The 23,962-nt window shown below is 37.9% G+C and overlaps 1 protein-coding gene across 2 annotated transcripts; it reads right to left on the reverse strand.

Moving 5' to 3' along the window:
• Nucleotides 1–2,210: 2,210 nt before the first annotated feature.
• PSMA6 (proteasome 20S subunit alpha 6) lies at nucleotides 2,211–23,851 on the reverse strand. Of its 2 annotated transcripts, none has more exons than XM_082839188.1 (7): nucleotides 23,702–23,851; nucleotides 9,943–10,037; nucleotides 9,400–9,481; nucleotides 8,514–8,669; nucleotides 5,858–6,036; nucleotides 4,488–4,582; nucleotides 2,211–2,430 (listed from the first exon to the last, which is right to left on the reverse strand). In XM_082839188.1, the coding sequence occupies exons 1-7, from the start codon at nucleotides 23,775–23,777 to the stop codon at nucleotides 2,373–2,375; spliced, it is 741 nt and encodes a 246-aa protein (XP_082695314.1). In that variant the 5' UTR covers nucleotides 23,778–23,851; the 3' UTR covers nucleotides 2,211–2,372. The 2 variants fall into 2 exon arrangements, with proteins under 2 accessions (XP_082695314.1, XP_082695315.1); XM_082839189.1 differs by lacking the exon at nucleotides 23,702–23,851 and adding an exon at nucleotides 23,444–23,685.
• Nucleotides 23,852–23,962: the final 111 nt, after the last annotated feature.

Genomic DNA, 23,962 nt, shown 5'->3' on the forward strand with positions numbered 1-23,962 from the left:
AAGTGTATAAAGAAAAAAATTAAATGTGCTCAAAACTCCACCATAAATAACCAAAATAATTTCCACAAGAAATAATCACTGTTCACATTCTGTTGTTTTCCTTCTACTGCTTCCTTTCTGCCAGTGGTTCTTTATTGGGAAACAGACTTCTTTGAATATCTGATGAAAGCTACGGGTCTCTCCCAGAAAATTAAGACATGCACTAATCTTTGAAGTTTCAGAGTTTTTAGGGGCCTCTATGGCCCATCCCAGAAATGCCCCACAAAAGGCTGTGACACTTATCCACCAGCTCTGGTTGACATTATTTACACCACACTTTCAGGTGCGTTAGGCTTGCACAGACTGAGCAGGCTTTCCTGGCTTTAGAGAAGGCCTGGGACTTCAAAGAAGCAGAGAAATGTACGAATTAGTTGGATATCCCAGAATGTAAAATAAATGGAGGTTAACAGTCATCCTGGGTTCGCTCCTTGTTTCAGTGGAAGTGCCATTATGGTGTTAGCTGTTAAGACTTGTTTCTTATATTTTGGAAATGTAATAGATGGTTGGAACATATTTAACCTTAGCATTTCTGACTCTTTAAGGGAGACCTTGAAGATCCTTAATGTAATAATTTGGTTGTGGCACAAATCTGAAGGTTGGATTTGGGGCTAGTGAGGGAGCTGAGTACCTGGTTTGCTGTTCACATATGATCTAAATGGTACAAAGCTGTTTCTTCGTGTGGGTACCAAGAGAAAGAGAGCCATGTGTCTACCCACAGGGCTTCGCATTCACGAATGTCTCGACATATCCCTCTGAATGTCAGTATTCAACTATGTATTTCTTGCTAGGAGTTTATCAAAATTCCCTTTGGGTAAAGATATTTAAAATTTTAAGATATTTTTCTTAGCATTTGTATAAGATTTCCATGTTAAGTGTTAGCGATCCCAGACTGTGTTAAAAACAGAATTAGAGCATTTAATGTTCGCATACTTAAATGAATCTCTTCTATTTCTTCCAGTTCTTTTAAGCATAAAATAACCAATTTAACATACTTACTCAAAACCCTCAATTCAGCTAGATTTTGCTTTATTATGTAAAAACTTATTTTCCTAACAAATGAGAAAATTTTCATTTTCTATCACTAGAAGATATTTTCTTATAGAAAAATCCAGTTATTTGCTAGTCTCTCACCACTTCATGCAGAGCCCCCTTTCAAAATGAGAGCAGCACCTTTATAGAACCTAATGGATTTGGATGGGTAAGCCCAGGGCAGCAGCCCCTGAATCGGAAGAACACTGCTTCCCTTTTAGGACACTTTACAACTCATGACTCAGCTCTGAAGAGGATGTGGTCGGTGAAGTTTCCTGCTTCTAGTGGTCCCAAGTTCACATGGCCTCCCCTTTTGCGGGCCTGGTGGCTGCAGAAACAAGGGCAGCGGACTCCAGGGACTGGCATTAAACCAGCAGCCATGCTCACCTGCATGAGGTAACACCAACAGCACCAGTCTCACCCAGTGCAAATGAAATGTATTGGCCTTAGACATTCCAAGATTTTTGGATCCTCCGTAACTATTAGTGGCTGAGGTCACCAGGGAACTACTCTGGGAAGTTTAAAACCTTAATTCTACACATTAAAAAAAAAAGATTATTCAGAATATAGTTTACTCTTCTTTTTCCCCTAATGTTGTTTATGGTGGTATCTCTACTTTACTATAGGCCAATTCCTTAAAGTCTGCTTTAAATAGTTAATCTCAAGGCAGCATAGAAAATATACATATTCTACAACTTTTCTAACCCTATTGTTTCCCAAAGGTAACTACAATTTCTGCTCTTAAAAATATTCGTTCTTATTGAGTATAGATTAAATGTGTATCTCAACTACTGAAGATCAATAATGCTAATCATTTTACTATAGTTAAAACCTCCAATGCAACTTGGAGTCCAGGTTCAGGAATGAATGAAGAATTGTAAAATAAAGGCCTTGCCTCACATGCCCACTTACTATAGTCAGAGCAAGTTTTGAAACCAGAGTTTTAGTTTGCAATTTATTATGCCATATAGCTATAGCTTAAATTTCTGGCTAGTAAGTTCCTTAAGCCAAAGAAACTTGGATCTCTCAACAAAATGAATAAAGCTACAATGTGAAGATAGTGAAAATTTATTTAACTGTCTGCATGTACCAAAGACTTAATAGTTAAAATTGGAGGTAAAAAAGACAGGATGCGATTATTTTCCAAAAGCACTGTTTTTATTTATACAGAGTCCTAACCACTTCAGTGGCAGGAGGAGTGGGAGAGGTTCCTTTTTCAATTCAGGGGCCCCCATAATGTTGGTCTGTTGTTACGAAACACACAGGCAAGTGGCGTCATGGATTTGGTAAACTAACTACAATGTTTAGTCTCTCTCTGCTAGAGCAACAAGGTGAGCATCAATCTCTGCTTCTGTAAGAATCCTGGAAGGCAAAGGGAAAAAAACCCCACAACTATTTACTTTTTGAAAACTTTTTATTATGCAAAATTCAAAAAACACACAAAAGTAGGATAGTAATGAACTCCTGTGTACCTATCACCCAATTTCAACAGTTATCAATTTATAGCTAATCTTTTAAAAATCAATACACCCACCACTCATCCCTTCAGATTATTTTGAAGGAACTCCCAGACATCATATCAACTTCATCTATAAACACTAATGTTTACCTCTTTGACATCAGATCTAGAATTAGGTCTTTTGAAAGAAAAACCCTTTTGGTTGCAATTATGATAGCAAATATTTAAATTAAATATAAAACTAAACTATACATAAAGTATTCTATTATAGCTCCTATGTCAAAATGCTTTTACACCTACTATAACTCAAGTTTATATCAGCCAAGAGACAAGAAGGCACTCCATGTTGAACATGTTATTTTCTAAATGATGTTTGCCCCAAAGAAATAAAAACTGCTTGGCAATCTTTAATGTGACCCATTACTGGTGAACTTTTTTTTTTTTTTTGCAGTACGCGGGTCTCTCTCACTGTTGTGGCCTCTCCCGTTGCAGAGGACAGGCTCCGGATGCACAGGTTCCGGAGGCACAAGCTCAGCGGCCATGGCTCACGGACCCAGCCGCTCCGCGGCACGTGGGATCCTCCGGGACCGGGCACAAACCCGTGTCCCCTGCATTGGCAGGCGGACTCTCAACCACCGCGCCACCAGGGAAGCCCTACTGGTGAACTTTTAAAAGTGAAATTTGTCAAAGTGACATTTTTGAGTGCAAACTGGGGCAATGTAATTAATTTATACAGTTGTGTATACTTATGTTATACATTCTAGTTATTATTTAAGTATACTTACCATCACAGAATTTATAAATGATACAAGAGTTTTTCTGAAGACATACGATCTTTGGTTTCTTACTTATTTAACTTATTTAAAGATTTTAAAGGTTATAGGAGGGTCTCAGAATAGAAAATAAGAACTATTTGTAGATCCTTTAGAGAGATTGCTCCTGCTGGAATTTTACTGCTTTAAGAAAAAAAAAAAAAAAAAAGGCAACCTTTTCTAAGGGGGACAGAAGGGAATTCATTTCTGTTTTTTAAAAAAATTCTATAAATTTTTCTTAAATTTTTCATGTTTATATCACTTGCCTACAGGCAACAAAAAGAACAAATTAGAAAAGAAAAATGTACTAACATAACTCTTCAAGGTCTGGTTAAGCTTAGTTTACTACCTTTTTTTTCCCCACCCCTAACAATGACAATTGTGTCTTTATAACTGTGACCTAAGAGTAAATACACACCGTAGTCAACATGCGTTCCAGCAGGTTCCCTGAATCTGTGGATTTAACTGAAGCATTTTTTACTATTCATGAGAGTATCCAGGTTCATGGTAAAAGTCAATCACCACACAGGGCTGCTGGGAGGATTAAGTGAACTGATATATGTTAAGCACCCAGTATAGATTTGACTCATGGAAGCTGTGAAGTTGATTTGTGGGAGTTAGTCACTTAGTGAGTAAGAACAGACAAGGATCCAGCATCTGCAATTCAATTAGCTGTATGCAAAATTCAGGGGTTTCAAAGATATCCAAATAGGGTCTGAGGTACATCAGTATTTCATACTGCTCTTCAAAGCTCCACTTAAATAACCACTAAATAATAAAAGCTCCATCTGAAAACTACTAGTTTGGGAGCTGAATTTCTATTGGCCTTAAGCTAAAAAACACACACAAACACTTATGCTCAGTTTACTTCTCAGATAAAGGAGGTTATTTTACATCACCTCTGGTATTAGATATAAAATAAATGAAATGAGAAGAAAAGCAGTTTATGTCTGTCTTAAGGAGACACCCAGTAAGTTTTAAAACAGATCTCTCAGGTGCTGAAAAAAAAAACAAACCTAACTCTAGTTCAAAAAAATTCTTTCCTCAAGTTACAGGACAAATGAACCAACACACCTCCACCTTTCTAGACTAGAATTTATCACTTGGCAAACTTCTTTAAGTACCTGGCCGACAATAAAATAACTCACCTGAATTTAGGATTTTCAACTGTAACTACTCCAACTTCTATTTCTGAAGGTTTGAAATCAATTGATAGAACAGTAGACAGGCATGTAATTGCAGTCTGAAAAAAAGTATCAACATTAAAATAATATAGTATTTTTCGGAGATTCCAAGATTTTTCTCATTCCAAACTTACTCAAGTCATGAGTTAACCACAAGCTATTCACTTTTGCTCCATGTTTGAGGTGATGTAGTTCTACAGCCACACAGATTGCTTAATTCTAACATGTTGCCTGCCAATGACAAGAAACTTGTTTATACCAAGTCGAACTATAAACTAAAGGGCTCCAACAACAAAAATAGGGTGATTTACACAAAAGTCTGTTTGCCTGGTGATCACTACATGCCAAACAATGCTTATTAGCACTTGGAGTGAGATGGGGAGAGGATAAAGATGAAGGATAGTCTTCTTTCAAGGAATTTACAGTAATAACAATTTAGGAATGTTTTAAGTGGCTTTGTACCCGATGTGATTAATTACTTATGTAACTATGAATTGCAATTAAAAAAAAAAGGAAAAACCTTTAAGAAACATTTGAACAGTGCCTCCCAGATGAGAACTAGCTTATTTCCTGTTAGTGTATGATAATACTGCCAACCAAACACAAAGGTATTAGATGGTAATTCTTCCTTTCTTGTTTATCAGAATCATGTTGTTAGTCTTTAGAATTGCTGTATCCCTGACCCTCCTTTCCACAATCCACTAAAATTCTGTTTTTAACTTCTTGGCAGTAAATAAGAAACTTCTTTAGTCTAAGGTTACTAAATATTTGTGTAAGAATTTTGTCTTGTCCTGTCAATTTAAAACTTCCCAATCATAATGAACAATCCCCTCAAGAACCCTGCATAAAAGAGCTCTACTTCTGTGTCCCAGATATAATTTCTCTGCCAAGTCATCCTGTGAGCATATTCTTTTACTGTGAAGATGTCTGCTTCCTTGAAAATTTGGTGTGTGGCTGCTTTTCCTTTAGGACCATAAGAGCAGCATTACTGACTCAACTTTTTCACTTCTGCTTCCAGTTAGCGTAAGCCTAATTTGAATCACAACCATGCAGGTCTTTGGACCTGGTCTTGACTCCTATTCTTAGTTATAGTTTCCCATTTTATATGTGTTTTGTTGAAAGCAGTTTCAAATACATTATGAAATGAGATGGGGAATTAGATGAATAAAAGCAGTCCTCACTGTTCCCATGTGACATCGATTTTACTATTAACCTGACAAATTTGTATATCATGACATAACCCAGGAACAGCCTATACAGATTGTCAATTCTGCAATGATCCTCATTATTCTATATAGCATAAAAAAAAGGTCAGTTCCTTTCGGCTAACTTACTTCCACTGTCTGTTCAAATGTCCAATCAAATTTCTTCTTCACTTTTTTTTCAAGGAAGCTGGTTGACTCGGTTTGTTTAACTCCTGCTGCAGTGGCTTTAAACCCACAGTAGTAACCTGCAGGATCACACTTGTACACCTGAGGGCCTTGTTCTTCATCTATACCGATTAAAATCATACCTAAACAGAAAGACAGACCCTCATTAAATATCTTATGTCTTTATACAACAAGATTTCTTCTCTCTTGGTATTGCCACATAGCTGTTGTTAATCATTACTCTGGCCGTCTATTTTAAGATTTTTTTTTTTTCCTGACAACAGTTTTAATGGGTGACAGTAAATGCTCAATAAACGTGGAAATTAAATGATGTTACAGAAAAGGCAACTCATGAAAGCAAAGAAAATCAGGTTAGCCAATTCCACCATTCTTTTAAAAATATTTTTTAAAGGATGTGTTTTGTTTTAAGAAAACTAATAAAACATAGGTTATCACCACAGATAAATAAGGTAACAAATTTCTATTATCCAAAAGGTTTTATCACGGATTTTTTAAAGGTGTTAATGATCACAAATGTAATTTACAATTTTCTAATCCTTGCTATTACCCAAAGCATGTTCCTTTGAACCCTAATCCCTCAAGACGTTAACTGGTCAAATAAATTTGGAAAATATACTTTTCACATATTTCTTTTAGAAAAAATAATATACAAAAGCATATTAAATGTTCTAAAATCTTCTGCTGTAGGTTGACCTACTTTAGCTCAGTAGTTCTTCAGTTTATTTGACCAAGAAATACTTTTTCTTGTATAATTATGTTATTATAATGACATACAATTAAAATAAACAACCACCACCAAACTTCTTTCTACTCAGCAGAGTAGGTAACAAAGTATTTAAAGAATGGCTTAACCCCATTTGAACCTTTTTTATAGTGTCTTCTTACAAGATTTGGTATTATTCAATGACTCTATTCACATTTATAGATGTTTTATAGAGTAATGAGGAATTTTGAAGCTTATTTTATTGATAAACACTATGACAGTGATCAGCTATCCATTTTATTCTAATGTTATGTTACCCTGTAATTTTCTTTACATTTTATACTTGAGCTGTGATACAAAGTACAAGGGCACCACCAAAGAGAGATCCACTTACTTCTCTGGGGGGGAAAAAAAGAAACACTTCTTTACTTCAGGGTCTTGCAAAACGAGCAGGTTTAACAGATAAGGAAATGAAGGGCAATCAAGGCAAAAGGAACATGCACAAAGGTACATGAAAGGTCAGGGCACACCCAAGGAATGACAAAAGATCCATGTATTACAGGAGCTTCAGGTGAAAGAGAAAGCAGAGCTTCAGGTCCAAGAGGCAACTTGGGAGTAAACTGTAAGGGGCCTTGCACATCGTATTAACAACAAAACAACAAAATTTGATTTTAGTATGATAACTCATGTAGGAATATGGAACAGACTAGGAAAGAGTAAGGAGGAAGAAAGGCAGTAAATTAGGTGGCAGAGGCAAAAGACAATGAAAAAGTGACAGAGGAGATGGAAGGGACATATTCTAAGGTAAAGCTTGATGACTAAACAGATGACCAGGGAAGGTGAGATGGGGGTAGAACAGAAGTTGAGGATGAGAGTAGGAAAAGAGCAACGATTTCAAGTTTGAAGTATCTGTGGGACATGAAGGAAGAGACTGGGCTAAAGCTAATGAGGGAGTGACTGGCATACAGGTAGTAAACGAAGCCATCAAAGTGGATGAGATCACCCAGAAGAACAAAGAGGAGAGAAGGACCAAGGAGAGAAACCCGATGAGCAACAACATTTAAGGGACCAGCAGAAGACGATAAGCTAAGGAAACTGAGGAGAAGAGTATCATTGAAGAAATCAAGGGAGAATTTTTAAGTGACAGGTCAAAAATAGGGTCAGATGCTAAAGAAAAATCATTACACTGACTGCTTTAATTCTCATAAATGAATGACACAATGTCAGGAACAAACGTTGAATTTTTCAGGCTAATTTATTACATTAAATCTCAGATCAGTAAAGCTTATTCCTCTCCCAATAAAATTTTACTTGTTTTTTTTTTTTTGCAGTACACGGGCCTCTCCCATTGCGGAGCACAGGCTCCAGACGCGCAGGCTCAGCGGCCATGGGTCACAGGCCCAGCCGCTCCGCGGCATGTGGGATCTTCCCAGACCGGGGCATGAACCGGCGTCCCCCGCATCAGCAGGCAGACTCCTAACCACTGCGCCACCAGGGAAGCCCTACTTGTTTTTTAAAGAAGAAATTTATTCTAAATACATGAATCACAGGCATATATGTGTGAGCCTGATTCTTTAGGGTGGTCCAAAGAAACAACTACATTGTTAAGATGCCTAATTTAAGCGTTTCCATCAAACTAGTAATCTAGAATTGCAGTAGAACCTCCATTACAAAAGCCTAATAGCATCTAAAGTTTAAAGGTAGTGCCTAAAATACTGTTGTGAAACCTATCCTTCCATCACTGATTTATTATAAAGATTTCCTCACCTTTTATAACTTCCAAACCACATGTTCCAAACCCAAGTGTTACTGAAATAACTTTCTTTATGCATGTTTGCTAAAAAAAAAAAAAATCATAATTCATCAATTATTTGGGAGACTTCTTTGCATACTTACAACAACCAAGAGGCCTCATTTCAGCATTCTGTGTGTAGACCTGAGAAATATCAGCAATTCTTTTACACAGCATGTCCACAGGAATCTCATAACCATACTTGTATTTCCAATTAGCTGCTTCATAGCGTGCCCTCTGTACCTGGGATCTGCTGTCAGCTTAGAGCATAAAAAACAAAGGTTTACTTCTTTAGAAGGAAAGAATGAACCTCAATTCAGGTAATTTTTCCCAATATATACATATATCTCCATTATGACTTAAGGAAAACAGAAGTGGTCCACTATGGCTTTTCCTCCCATCAACGTATAATGAATGACTCAGCAATAAGTATGTGACAAAAAAGGAAAAAAGTTTAAAAAATGAAGTTCTATATCCAGCACTGCACTTTTATGCTGAGCCCTTCATCAGCTGTCAAAATAGTTTCTAAAAGTGTCTAATAACTCCCCAAAGACCAGGTTTTAAGGAAAGAAAATAATATTTCTCTCAATCTTTTTTTGGTGGGCTTGAGTTTTCCCTTGATTTCAGAAAATAAAAACCCAATGTTATTTTTATAATCCTCACCTCCTTCTAACCAGTGTCACTACCACCAGGTTTGAGATATACTGACTTATGTCCCCTTAAATTACTAACCATATCTGAAATAAATCATCTATGAGAGGGACCTCAGCTCAGTTTCCCTGACTGTAGCATAGAGGTCTAATTCTATTATACTTATGGTTTCAAAAAAGCTCACAATACTCCGAAGATATTGATACTAGCCTTGGAAGACTGCAAATCTACTCATATCACCTGAAAATCAGATACTAAAGGAAGCCTTTTAAAATTAATACAAAACTCAAAAATAATCTGAAGAAAATAAAAAATCTAAGTAGGTATTAAGTCAATCACCTGTCATTCCTGTCATCACGCAGCCGATGTTTTCGGTTATCTTGAATAAGTGAGTCACTGTGCTGGAATCCAATAATTTGTCCTAATGAACAAAATAAATCAAGATAATTTTAAAAATCACACGTCTCTGTGTAGTGACAAAAAAATATTATGGAATGATAACAATGAACTATATAATAAATGTCTTCTGCTCATTTTACAGTTAAAAGCAATAAAAAATGGGGGCAGGGGCACAACTCTGTTTTCCTTTTTCAGATGATATGTTTCCTGTGGGCAAGAATTATAGCTCACCAAAGTGTGTTTTGAGGTCCCTGAAAACAAAAGACCTAGAAATCCCACTGTGCTTATAATCATACCACAAAGTTCAACTTGTCAATTCTGTCTACTCAGTTAAATTGTCAATTCTTCTTGGATGACAGACAGGAAAGCAGGGTCAAAGTAAAAACAATGTTAACATATATAATAATATACCCTTGTACAAACTCATGAAACATTCTTGCATTATATTCTGCAACAATTGGCTATCTTGGCAGTACTACTTACAGGTACTTTCTTCTGTGTGACAATTACTGCACAGTCTTTCCCTCTGACAGCTACTGATGTAAGGCCACCTTGGTTAATAGCCTTAAAAGCATATTCTGGAAAATAGAACAGTTTTTTTTAAGAAGTGAAATAAATGATCATAGATTCATACAATGGAATAACAAATAGTTATTAAAAATAAAGAGCTTTATGAACTAACATGGAATGCCATCCAATAAATGCAAAGTCAAAATAATAATGATAATAATAAATCGTAATTAAACCAACTCCACTTCTTTCCATTTTGATCATTTTCATCAGGTACAAATACCAAATTTCCAATAAACATTTAATTAAGTTTTATTATATCAAATCTTTATCAATTACGTTTTATCATTTAAAAAGTTTGTTTTGTAGCCATTATTTCTACCAAGTCTGGTTTCCCTGGGTCAAATTTAGGTGATCTAAATTTTCTCAAGATTTACTATTTCTGTTAACTTTTGGTCAATAACTAATTGACTGTATGCAGTTTTAACTGCTGTTAGATTACTTTGCCTTTTTTTCCCCCCCTACCAAATTGAAATCTTCTGGATCATGTTATTTGCAATTTTCATGTTACCTACACTATAGGATTCTTTAGTTTATCTATAACAAACTTCAGCTTGTGCACTTCTCTAGCTGCTGTCAAATCATTCCCATGTTAAAACAGTTGAACTGAAGTGGTTTATAAAAACAAACTACTATGGCACCATGTGGTTTAGCTGATAATGACTGCCTGTGGAGAGTAGAATTACAGATGAGACTATCCCTTTCTACGCTGTATATTTCTGTAATATTTAAACTTAATATAAACATATATTTTGTAATTTGGAAAAGAGCAACAAAAATCAATATATGCTCACTGTAGAAAATATAAAGGATAATGTAAAAGAAAAAAATTACTCACTACTCCAATTGTTATCTACATTTGATGCATAATAGATGCTTTTACTCTGTGCGCCAGGTCTGAGGCCTGGTCTTATTTGGTTCAAAAAGCCACTGGTGATGAAGATCATCTGAGGAAGATACTACCTATGACACCAAAGAATTTCCTTTAATAGGAGCTGTGATAAAAATCCTTTGCCAAATATTTCTAAGTGGCCACATATTGAAGAGAACAAGAGTAAAAAGACTCTAGAAAAATCACCTCAAAGAAAATCCTCAGATCTAACTTACATTTAACTAGCTAATTACAACAGCTTGTTTTTACCATCCCATTACACCACAAACAACTTCTAAAATATAATGTTTCATAATGCTTCTCAGTTCTGTTTCTCATATGGTCAATAAAGCCTCTACCAGATCAACCCTCCACAGGTAAACTATAAACTCTAGACAAAACTACCCAAAGACACCAGAAAGAGGCCAAAAGAGGCAGATTCCAAAGAGGGAGGCAACGCTTGAAGATGGCAATGGACTGGGGCGAGCTCCCCATTTTCATGACTTAAGCTTGCATGCAGGTCCCAGTCAGGGGTAAACACCCACAGAAAACTCCGTCCTTTTGGCCTGAAGAGCTGGGGAACAACTTGGGGAAGTAACCACAGCTGCTGGAAAATAAGGAAGAGAAAGGAGAAAGCCAGAGAGGGAGAGCCCCAGCTTCTACGTTGCCCAAATCTCTAGCTGATTCCATAACCACATACGCAAAAGACAGACTCCAAGCAGCCTAGCTAGGATAAAAGAATTGAGATTTAAGCTGCCACCCAAATTAATCGCCTGCTAGAACAAATTAGCGCTCTTTGGAGGAATATAACAGAATCTAGTCTTCACAACCTAACATTCACAAATGCCCAGGATATAATCCAGAATTACTCAACATACCAAAAAAGAAACCAAACCAAACCAAACAAAACATAGTTAAACATGATCTACTTAGAAGAGACCAACCCTGAGATGACCCAGATGTTGTATTAGCAGGCAAAGTTATTAAAACTATGTTCAATGACATAATGAAAAATATTCAAGATGAAATAAGAAATCTAAGTAAATTACAAAAGAACCAAATAGAAATTACAAAACTGAAAAATACAATATCTGAAATTTAAAAATTCACCAAGTGAACTTAACTGCAGAATGGAGATACATGAAAATGAGTCAAACTATCCCTCTTTTTTTTTTTTTGGCCATGCTGCATGGCATGCAGGATCTTAGTTCCCAGACCAGGAATTGAACCTGAGCCCCCTGCAGTGGAAGCACAGAGTCCTAACCACTGGACCACCAGGGAATTCCCTATCCAATTTTAAACAAGAGAAAACAGATTTAACAAGTCTGTGGGTCAACATCAAAAGGTATAATGTGTGTAACTGGAGTCCCATACGGACAGGAAAGCACGAGAACCCCCCCCCCACCAAAAAAAAATCTTTAGAAATAATGGCTAAAATGCTCCAAATTTGGCAAAAGACATAAAATTTCATACTGAAGAACCAGCAAACTCCAAGCAGGATAAATACAAAGAAAACCACACCTGTGCACTCATTATAGTCAAATTCCTGAAAACCAAAAGCAGAGAAAATTTTGAAAAACAGAGAAAAAGAACAAATTATACACAAGAGAACAATGATTTGAATTCCATGATTGCACCTGAAGACAGTGGAACATCCTTAACGTGTGGAAAGAAAAATCATCAATTCAGAATTCTATATCCAACAAAAACATCCTTCAAGAATGAAAGTAAAATAAACATACTTTCAGACTTGCAACAAAAACACTAAAAGAAGCTCTTCGAGCTAAAGGAAAATGATACCAAAAGAAAACTCCAATCTTTAGAAATGAGGAACATCAAAAAATGGTAAATATCTGGATAAATATAAAAGAGTATTTTATTCTCTTTAATTCTTTAAAAATAACTAACAAGGGCTTCCCTGGTGGCACAGTGGTTAAGAATCCACCTGCCAATGCAGGAGACACGGGTTCAAGCCCTGGTCGGGGAAGATCCCACATGCTGCGGAGCAACTAAGCCCGTGCACCACAACTACTGAGGCTGTGCTCTAGAGCCCACAAGCCACAACTACTGAGCCCGCATGCCACAACTACTGAAGCCCATGTGCCTAGAGCCCATGCTCTGCAACAAGAGAAACCACCGCAATGAGAAGCCCACACACTGCAATGAAGAGTAGCCCCCACTTGCCCCAACTAGAGAAAAGCCCTCGCGCAGCAATGAAGACCCAACACAGCCAAAAATAAATAAATAAATAGATTTATTTAATTTATATATATATAAATACTTAACAAAAGTTACATTTGTGGAGTTTTTGAAATATGTACATGTATTACTTATAAAAAAGAAAGGGAGTAAATGGACTTTCAATGTTTCAAGGCTTGCACATTTTATGTGAAATGAGAAATATTAACTGGGAGAAGTTAAGCATGTATATTATATTCCTTAGAACAACACTAAAGGATGCTAAGAAGTAGCCAAAAGGCTAATAGATTAAAATGAAATTCTAAAAACTGTTCAAATAATTGAAAAGGAGGCAAGGGAGGAGGTACTGGGGAACAAATAAACAAACAAACAAAACAAAGACAAACAGAAATAAAATAGTAAATTTAAATCTAACCATGTCAACAACTGCATTAAATGCTAATGGATGAGGGGACTTCCCTGGTGGCGCAGTGGTTAAGAATCTGCCTGCCAATGCAGGGGACACGGGTTCAAGCCCTGGTCCAGGAAGATCCCACATGCCGTGGAGCAACTAAGCCCGTGCGCCACAACTACTGAGCCCACATGCCACAACTACTGAAGCCCGTGCGCCTAGAGGCCATGCTCCGCAACAAGAAAAGCCACCACAATGAGAAGCCTGCACACCGCAACAACGAATAGCCCCCACTCGCCCTAACTAGAGAAAGCCCACGCGCAGCAACAAAGACCCAATGCAGTCATAAATAAATAAATAAACAAATAAATGCTAATGGATGAAATACTCCAATTGAAAGAAACTGACAGATGTAGAGAACAAATGTACGGACACCAAGCAGGAAAAGCGGAGCGGGGGAGTGGTGGTGGTGGGATGAACTGGGAGATTGGGATTGACATACATACACTATTATGTATAAAACAGGTAACTAATAAGAACCTGCTGTATAAAAAATACATGAATACATAAAATTCAAATAAAAAAATTTTAAGATTAAAAAAAGCAGAAACTGTCAGAATGGATAGAAAAGCAAGACTCAAATATATGCTGCCTACTGGAGACACACTTTAATAAATGGATGAAAAAACGTATACCACGTAAAAGTAAACATCAGAAAGTTGGAGGGACTATATTAATATCAGATAAAGTAGACTTCAAGACAGAGTATAATCAGAAATAAAGAGGAACATTTCAAAATGATAGAAGAATCAATTCATAAGAAGACATAACACTCATAAATGTATACACACCTTTTAAGACTACTTCAAAATACATGAAAGGAAGATTGACCAAATTAAAAAAAGAAATGGACAATCACACCCAGTTAAAGGTTTTAACACTGGCACTCAGCAACCGCTAGAAACAAACACCAAAAAAGTAGACATACATGATATGAACTACACCATCAACCACCCTGACCTAGGTGTTTTCTGTAGAATACTACTGGCAATAACTGAAAAATATACAGGCACATGGTATTAACAGTACATGGTACATTTACCAAGACAGACCATATGTTAGGCCATAAAACAAGTCTCAATTTTTAAAGTGCTGAAATCCCTATACTTAGGGAAAATTTTAAATTTGAAAATTTAAAACCACACTTCTAAATAATCCATGCATCAAAGAAGTAATCACCAGGGACATTTTAAAATATTTTGAACTGAATGGTAATAAAAATGTATCAAAACTTGTAGGATGCAGCAAAAGTGTTCAGAAGGAATTTTACTGCTATGGTGGACAGATCCTAAGGTGGCCTCCCCTCCACAATACCTGCCTCCTGGTATTCACATCTCTGTGTAATCCCCTCCCCTGAGTGTGGGCAAGATCTCTTAACTTCCTTCTAACAAACTAAATATGGCAAAGGTGATGGGATGGTACTCTACTGATTACATTATATAGACTCCACCTTGCTAGCAGACTCACTCTTGAGATTCTTCCTGCTGGCATGATAAGTAGCTATGGGGCAAGAACCACCGGTGGCCTCTGGTGAACAGCCAGAAGGTAGTTGGGGCCCTCAGTCCTACACTGCAAACCTAAGTTTCCACTTTAAGAAGCTAGAAAAGGGCAAAGTAAACCCAGATTAGAAGAAAAGAAATAATAAAGATCAGAAATCAATGAAATAGACAAAAAAGAGAACATGAGCAAAGTCAAAAATTGATTCTTTGAACAAAAAACAATAAACCAATGGGACTTCCCTGGCAGTCCAGTGGTTAAGACTCTGCACTCCCAATGCAGAGGGCATGGGTTCAATCCCTGGTCAGGGAACTAAGATCTCACATATCACAAGATGCGGCCAAACCAAAAACCAAAAAAACCAACAAAATTATAAGCCTTTTGGTATGTTGAAAAATGGTCCCCAAATGATATCCACGTCCTAATCCCTGGAACCTGCAAATACTACCATATATAGCCAAGAAAAAAAAAAAAAAGAGAGAGAGAGAGAGAGAGAGAGAAATCTTTGCACATGTGATTAAGTTAATCTTGAGATGGGGAGATTATCCTGGTGGGCCCTAAATGCATTTCTATTAAGAGACAGAGGGAAACTTTATACACACAGAGGAGAAGGTGCTATGAAGAGGGAGCAGACAGATTTGAAAATGCTGGTCTTGAAGATCAGAGTGATGCAGCCACAAGCCAAGAAATGCTGGCAGCCTCTTGAAGTGGACGAGACAAGGAATGCATTCTTCCCTAGAGCCTCCAGAGAAAGCATGGCCCTGCTTGACAGCTAGATGTTGGTCTGGTGATACAGATTTCAGACTTCGGGCCTCCAGAACTGTGAGAGAATAAATTCTGTTGTGTTAAGCCTCCAAGTTTGTGGTGATTTGTTACAGCAGCCACAGGAAACTCATACAAACCTCTAGCCAGACTAACTAAGAAAATAAGAGAATACAAATGACCAGTTACCAGGAATAAAAGAAGAGTTATCACTATACATATTATAGAGATAAAGAAACATTAGGGACAATCACTTCTATACAGATATATATTTGGGTCACCATCCTTGATCTCACCTGATTTCAGTTCCACATTTTCAACTCCTTGCTGTGTTATTACCTGATTGTTCGGAACACAATTCTGGCCTAAAAAGTATTCCATCTATGGTTATACAGGGCTATTAGTTTGCAATTTTTACCATCTCTCCTCTTACACTGTACTTTTTGCTTAGAGACCTTGACCCTTCCCACACCCATGTCTGCTGCTTCAGGTCCTCTCTGGACTGCCCTATCACTCTTACTTCCTTCCACCTAGCCAATGCCTGCCCTTCCCCTCAAGCCTCTTCCATTTCCCATGGACACTTTCTCTGATTGTCCCAGAAGGGACTCTTCAACCCTTTCTCTGAATTCCCATAGTATTTCCTATCTCACCAGTAATTTTAGCATTTTCAAATGTGTATTTCCCCCTCCACCACCAAAATGGATAGTCAAAGAAAGCAGGAACCAAGGAATTTTAAAATTACACTTGCAACCAGTAGACACTAAGTCAAAGGTTGGCCATGGACCCAATCCAGCTTACTCAAACTGGTTTAGAATACACAGTTTTCTAGAAAGATTTTGATTAACTAAAAGTCTGATAAAATAAAATCAGGGTTTAGTTTTTCTTAGAAAAAAAAAATTCTGGTATCTTTTGACCCTCATTCCCACATAGCAACTGTCCTGCAGAGGAAAAATCATCTAGGGCTGGCATGTGTTTTGCAGTTTTTCACAGTTCCCATCACTCCTCCTCCTATCTCACCAGCCGGTTTCACTCATATGCATTACTTATCTGGTCTGCTTAAATAATGCAAAAGATAAAAGGCCACAAAAGAAAGAGCTACAGCCCTCACCATACAATAAAATTTTGTCCCACAAAAAAAAAATTTTTTTTACACATAGAAAATGTTTCTGAATAGACAATGTGCCTATGAATTAGCCAGGATTCATTAAAGGAGTCCTAGTCCTCTCTCCCTCTCTGTATAGAGTAGTGCTGTCCAGCAGAACTTTCTGTGATGATGGCAGTGTTCTACATTTGCACTGTCCAATATAATAGCCATTAGCCACATGTGGCTACTGAGCACTTGAAATATGGCTAGTGCAATGAAGGAACTGAATTTTTAATTTAATTTAAAGTTCTTAGTTAAGAATATCATTCCTGGGACTTCCCTGGTGGCGCAGTGGTTAATCCACCTGCCAATGCAGGGGACACAGGTTCGGGCCCTGGTCCGGGAAGATCACACGTGCCGCGGAGCAACTAAGCCCGTGCGCCACAACTGCTGAGCCTACGTTCTGGAGCCCGTGAGCCACAACTACTGAGCCTGCGTGCTGCAACTACCGAAGCCCATGTGGCCAAGAGCCTGTGCTCCGCAACAAGAGAAGCCACCGCACTGAGTAGCCCGCGCACTGCAACGAAGACCCAACACAGCCAAATCAATCAATCAATCAATCAATCAATCAATCCTGCTCTTCATCTCCTACTTTCTAGTCTCCTTCACTGCTTCCATCTCTCCAGCTGACTCCTTAAATACTGGTATCCCCCAGAATTCTATCATTTCTCCCTATCACTAGATGATTTTATCCTATATAATCACCACTAACTATGTCATCTTTAGCTCTGAACCCACATTTGCAAATGCCTATTTCTCCCACAGGCATGGCTGAAATTAAACTCCTCTTCTCTATAAACCTCCTTCTTTTTTTATAGTCCTTATCTCAAATTACTAACCACTCAAGTTTTCAAGCTGGGTACCATTTCTGACTCTTCACTTCTGTCTCATCAGAGAAATGTCCACTCGTATCTAGGATTTGCTTTAAAACAGTCCAGCAGAGATGGGAAAAGTATATGGGAAAACAAGATTGATAAAATGCTGACAACCGCTGAAGCGGGATTATGGATACATGTGGGTCATTTTATTATTCTACCTACTTTGGTTTGAAATTTTCCATAATAAAATTTTTAAAAATAAAACTCAAGGGATTCCCTGGTGGCGCAGTGGTTGAGAGTCCGCCTGCCAATGCAGGGGACACGGGTTCGTGCCCCGGTCCGGGAAGATCCCACATGCCGCAGAGTGGCTGGGCCTGTGAGCCATGGCCACTGAGCCTGCGCGTCCGGAGCCTGTGCTCTGCAACGGGAGAGGCCACAACAGTGAGAGGCCCGTGTACCGCAAAAAAAATAAAAATAAAAAAATAAAACTCAAGAATCTCCCCTTCTCCAGCCTTTCTCTCTCAATACCTTATTTCACTCATTAGGGCTTATATGGATTACTGAACAAGCCTCTCCAAAGTGGTCTTCCTGTCATCTGTCCCCTTCTACTCTAGTTCTACACTCAACTCTTCTATTTTACTTAATAATTTTGTCGTTCTTAAAGATTTCTGCCGGCTATGTCCAAAACCTATGGGACAAAGTCCAAACTCTAGAATGGCATCCAAATCTCTTCAAAATTTTGCTACAATCTACTCTTCCAGTTATCACTGTCTGCTCCAACCACACTGACTGACCAATACACTGGTCTCCCTGAATTTCCTTATCTAATCTCCATGTAGATCAATTTATATTCTCTGAGGAAACTTTCCTGGCTCTCCCTGTGAGTGTCACTTCCAAAAGTACCCTTTTTTGCACAGATATTTTAGTACTTACCATGGTGCACTGCACTGTAATTTTCAATAAAATTTTGTGTAAATGAATCCCCATTACAACACTATCACCAGCATAAAATAAGTAAGCTACAAAAACACATATTGTACAGCACAGGGAATATAGCCAATATTTTATAATAACTATAAATGGGGTATAACCTTTAAAAATTGTGAATTACCATGCTGTACACCTGAAACTTATATGATATTGTTCGCCAACTATACCTCAATTTAAAAAAATTTTTAATTAAAACAATTTTAATTTAAATAATACCACCATAAAATATGTATGTTACAATAATTTCCACAAAAATGGAAACTGCCAAGTAAAGAATCTAGAGACAATAACTAAAAGGTATCTTCTAAAGAAACACTGGGAGAGTAAAAAGTAATGTCACAGTTTATAGCAGAGGTGAGCATGAAGCCCAATTAAGAGAAAATAGTTCATAGGCAGCATTTAAAAGGCATGTTTAGTTTTTAAAAGTCAGAATTCACATGTCAGAAATAATAATTAAACACTTTATCTCCATTACTAAAGATTTGTGTTTTTGGATAAAATTTCAGAAACTTACAAAACTAGCAAGCACTGTTATGTTAATCTCAGTAATCTGTTATTGAATGTCCAAGATTATGCAGGAAAATGACAGCCCATTTCTCATTTTTTAAATGGGAAAAACTATAATGAATTTATTATTTTAAATGGGAAAGATTATAATGGATTTAAGTTACATATTAAATTTCTTAATTAGTAACTTAAATACATAGTATATTACCTATTATATATGTATTAGATTGAACCACACGAAAGAGCTATTTTTATAGGTAAAAACCAGTCAAACACCAGCAGTTTCACAAGGTTCAACCTAACAACAAACAGGTTAGAATGAAAACTGCTTCCTTGATTACAAATAAAATGGTTAGTAAACAGTTGTTTGTATATAGAGACCTCTTTTCCACAGTAATCTCTTACACACTCTGCTTCCTCCTCTACAATCTTCCTCAACACTTTCCCAACTTTTCCAGGACTCCGTATAACACTAGGAAAAAACAGGGGCTAAATAAAAGGTACTGTGACAAAATGTTCAGGACAAGCACACAATGCCTGACAATGGCTCACAGTATGAGCTGCTCAGTGTGATGCTAGCGACAACAGCGATGCACATCCCATTTATGGACGCTCATTTCGAAGCATCTACAGGTGATTCTGAAATTCTGCCAATTATAGGAACGTAACTCAAGATTTATCCCACCCATAATTTTGTCTAAAATGCTGAACTGAGATGGAAACTAAATTTCTGGTGCTCAGCATGATGTAGGGTATACGGAAATAGAAACAGAAATGTTGTACACATGAAACTTAATGTTATAAGCCAATGTTATCCCAATAAAACACAAATCTAAAATTAAAAAAAAAAAAGAGAGAATGCAGCCCTAATGACACCTTAATTTTCAGCCTATGTGACCCTAAGCCTACCAGACTTCTAACTTACAACACTGGGAAAAAAATAAATAGACATTTAAAAACAAACAAAAACCTGTACTGAATTTTGGAAAATATGATTTTTTCCCATATAAACATGGGCTGGAAAAATAATGTATGGTCCATACATTCTTCAAAGTTTGGTTATCAAAAAAATAAGAGATATTCTACTGGGGAAAGGCAGGTATTCTGCAGGATACGTCTACATTCAATTTGAATGCTGTATGACTAGAAACTTTTTGTTAAGATTTTTTGAAACTGCCATTCTGTCTTTCCCTAACCTTGTAACTTAAGCAGGAAGTGTGTCATTTCACAGTGTCTCCAAATATTACACTCCTTAAAATGGTGATGTTCAAGCAGATGGGGTCATTAGAAATCTTGGCGTTTGTGTGTGTGTCGGGGGAGGAGGATATGAGGTTGAAAACATAGCAGTGTTTGATCCCATTATTTTTGTGTAGTTTTAATATGTATGTATTTATGAATATATATACACGTATGTATACATATACACATTTAATTTCAAATCAGATTCAAGAGGTCATGAGAATTCTGGGTTGAGAAACACTACTTTAAAACAAGAATTTTTTTTAACAGCAAAAGAAGCAAACAGTAAGTACTCCTCAATCCATTTATTTGTGAAACTCCTGATTCCATTTTTATCAGCCACTTGTTTCTTCCTGACAGTATCCCTCACAGAAACATTTTACTGAGCACTTACTATGTGACAGACACAGTACTTTACATCTATTAGCTCATTAAATCCTTAGAGACTTATAAGGTAAGTGGAATTATTATCTCTATTTTACATATGTATAAAGTTTTCCTAGTTGGTGTGGAGCAAGGACTCCCCAGGAATCCTGGCTTCAGTACACAGTACCACTTCCAGATTAGCAAACTGTCCTCTCCAGTCTGTCTCTACCAGACCATTTCTTTCCTTTCCTTATCAGCATGCTCCCTTCTTAGAAGCAACCAAGCAGTGCTCACTTTCATCTGGGAGGCAATTCAAGTGACTGCTCCTACCTCCCTTGCCAGGCATATCCAGCAAAAGACCTGCAAGCAGAAGAGAGGCCTGAAAGTAGTCAGGCTTATGGGCCTTCGTTTCCCCACTGATAAGTGCTCTGTATATAGCGCTACAGGTTTTCTACACACACACACACACACACACACACACACACACACACACACACACACACACACACACACACACACACACACACACACACCCTACCCCTAGAATACATTCATTGAGAGAAAATTTTCAAGGCACAGGTAACAATCAAAAATCTTTCTCTCTACTCCTTGGGAACAAACACTGCCAACAGTTTGTTTATGATTATAGTTAGCATTGTAACTTTAAATTTATACCTCTATTTTTTAAAATTTATCAACGTTAGACTACATTTATCTTTTGAACCCCAACTATGGAAGATGAGGAGCATACTCGCCTTTCCATTCCCTTGTCATCTCTCCATTTTTCTTATATTATTTTTCCACTGTTATGGTTAACAATTGCACTTTATAATTCTTATACGTTTTGTCTTTGGCAGATTCTAAAGTTTATAAACTAATAAACAGTACTTACAACATTATGACAATGTACATATATTTCACTAGAGAATCAAGCATGGATGGACAATGAAAGAAGAAAATAGAGCTACTAATTTAATAGACCAAAAATAAAATAAGCCAAAGAATCAAAGAAAAAATAACATTTACTAAGGACTTAATACTGTGCTAAGCACTCTACATGTATCATTTTATTTAATCCTCAAAACAACCATATAAGGAAGGAATTATTAGGCCAACTTTGCAAACAGAAACTAAGGCTAAAGTTATATCACTTGCCCAGGTGAGCTAGTATGGAGGAGAGCAGGAATTTGAATCCAGGTATGGCTCCAGGGCCTGAACTCTTCACCACTACACTGCTTGCTCCTACTAACTATTCTTTCACTTTCCTTTTCCTAGCAATGTCTAATTAGTGCCCTGCTTAGCAGAGGGAGTGTGTTATACAACAAGACAGAGCTTAAAATTATTCTGTCTAGATATTTAACTTGTTTTGAACTACATGCTCTATTCTGAATCTTTTAAAACCATTAAAATGACACTATATTCAGCCTCTCTACTCACCAAATCTGGGAAGCGTTAAAGCCTACGCTTTATGGCTAGATTTCACAATATAGTATACAAAAGCAAAGTGTAGGTCTAAGTGACTTTTCCTGTTTGCATATTAAAAACCATGAAATAGAACATTCAAAGCATAGTCTAACATAGAAAAAAATCTTTAAAACTCAGGAATGAAACTTTAAAAATGAAACTTCCTTGAAGATACAGTTATCATCTCTCTGTTCTATCTTAGGTCATATTTTTCAATTGGGGATGAGTTAAGGGGTTACTGAATTAACCAATATGATGTTGTTTCTTGCTACGTTATATCCAGTATAGAGCCATACAGTAGACTGCTTTCATTCCAAGTTATCTTTATTTCTAAAATTTACAGGTGAAGAGAACCTCATTTATAGGCCAACTCTCTCCTTATGATTTCCAAGCACAGACGATTTTATCACTGTCCTCGCCAAGGCACTGAGGTACTAAATTCACTCAAAAATGAAACCATCACCGGCCAGTTGTAAATCAGGTTCTCCTGATACTGAATTCTCCAGGGCAAGGGGTTAAGGGTCCGGGGTTATAATCATTCCCTAAACCCTGACACCTTTTCGATCCAACAAAATATATTACTATACTGAATAACTGTAACTACTTTAGGGTTTATTTCCGTTGAAGCTGTTCAGGAAACAGCTAGTTCACCATACATCATCTACAATTCAGAACCAGCTTTTAAACTATAGTAGCATTCAAACAGATGTGGGTCAAGAGAAGTGCTAGTTTCAAGAGCAGCTCTAGAACTGACAGCCACTCATCCTGTCCACCAGTTTTTCCAAGATGTCCTGAACTCTGTAGGTATTTGTAATTTGGCGCTTTTTATTTTTCTTTTTATCCGTTTGTTTACGTATCTGTCACTCCCTTTAAGCTGTGAGTTTCAGTATAGGTGAGGGTGTGACATCTTTGCATCCCCCAGGACCAGCACAGCGTCTGGCACACAGAAGGCTCTGAATGCCTACGCGGAGTTAACCACAGGACCAGGAAGTCCATGCTGCAAACAAAGGAAAACGGAGGGGCGACGTTTTAATTGGAAGGTCAAGGAACCAATTACCCATCAGAAGATTACAGACGTTGGGCCCACTCACGTCAAACAGCCCTACCTTCCTCAACGCTTTACAGTGTCCAGGCAGTGCGGCCGCTTGCCCTGGAGAGCCCGAGGCCTTCAGCCTTCGGGCTCCCATCTCTGCCTGCAGATATCGGTGGGAACATCACGGGACTCGACCTGGCCTCGGCCCTCCTCCCGTCCCAGCTCCGGCCATGCTTCAGCCCGGGACTAAACTCCGGCCGCGGCTTCCTGCTCTAGGCCGTACCATGACAGAGCAATTCGAGTGGGCCAAAGGCAAACCCGGTTCACTCACCTACTTGGTAGAGCCGGCCCTCGGGGGAAAAAATGGTAATGTGGCGGTCAAAACCAGCGCTGGAGCCACGGGACATGGTGCACCACTACTCCAAGCACAATCCTGGGGCCCCGTAGCTCCCGCACCAGGTGTACAAGCCCCTCCGGACGTTGCAGCGACTGCTTCCGGGGCACTGGCGGGCTTCATCCGTTCTTGCGCCCCGAAGTCACGATTCTAGCGTCAGTTCCCGCGCGCCTGAGAACTCCAAGGCCCCGCCCCTGG

The sequence above is a fragment of the Leucopleurus acutus genome (genome assembly GCF_964270905.1).
Source record: "Leucopleurus acutus genome assembly, chromosome: 1".
Classification (NCBI taxonomy): Eukaryota; Metazoa; Chordata; class Mammalia; order Artiodactyla; family Delphinidae; genus Leucopleurus; species Leucopleurus acutus.

Coding starts and splice junctions, on each gene's coding strand:
- PSMA6 (XM_082839188.1), bottom strand. CDS start 23,777: ATGTCCCGTGGCTCCAGCGCTGGTTTTGACCGCCACATTACCATTTTT. Junction 10,038..23,701: donor GGGCCGGCTCTACCAAGTAG/GTGAGTGAACCG, acceptor TCTATTTTCCAG/AATATGCTTTTAAGGCTATT. Junction 6,037..8,513: donor AATGAGGCCTCTTGGTTGTT/GTAAGTATGCAA, acceptor CTTTCTGTTTAG/GTATGATTTTAATCGGTATA.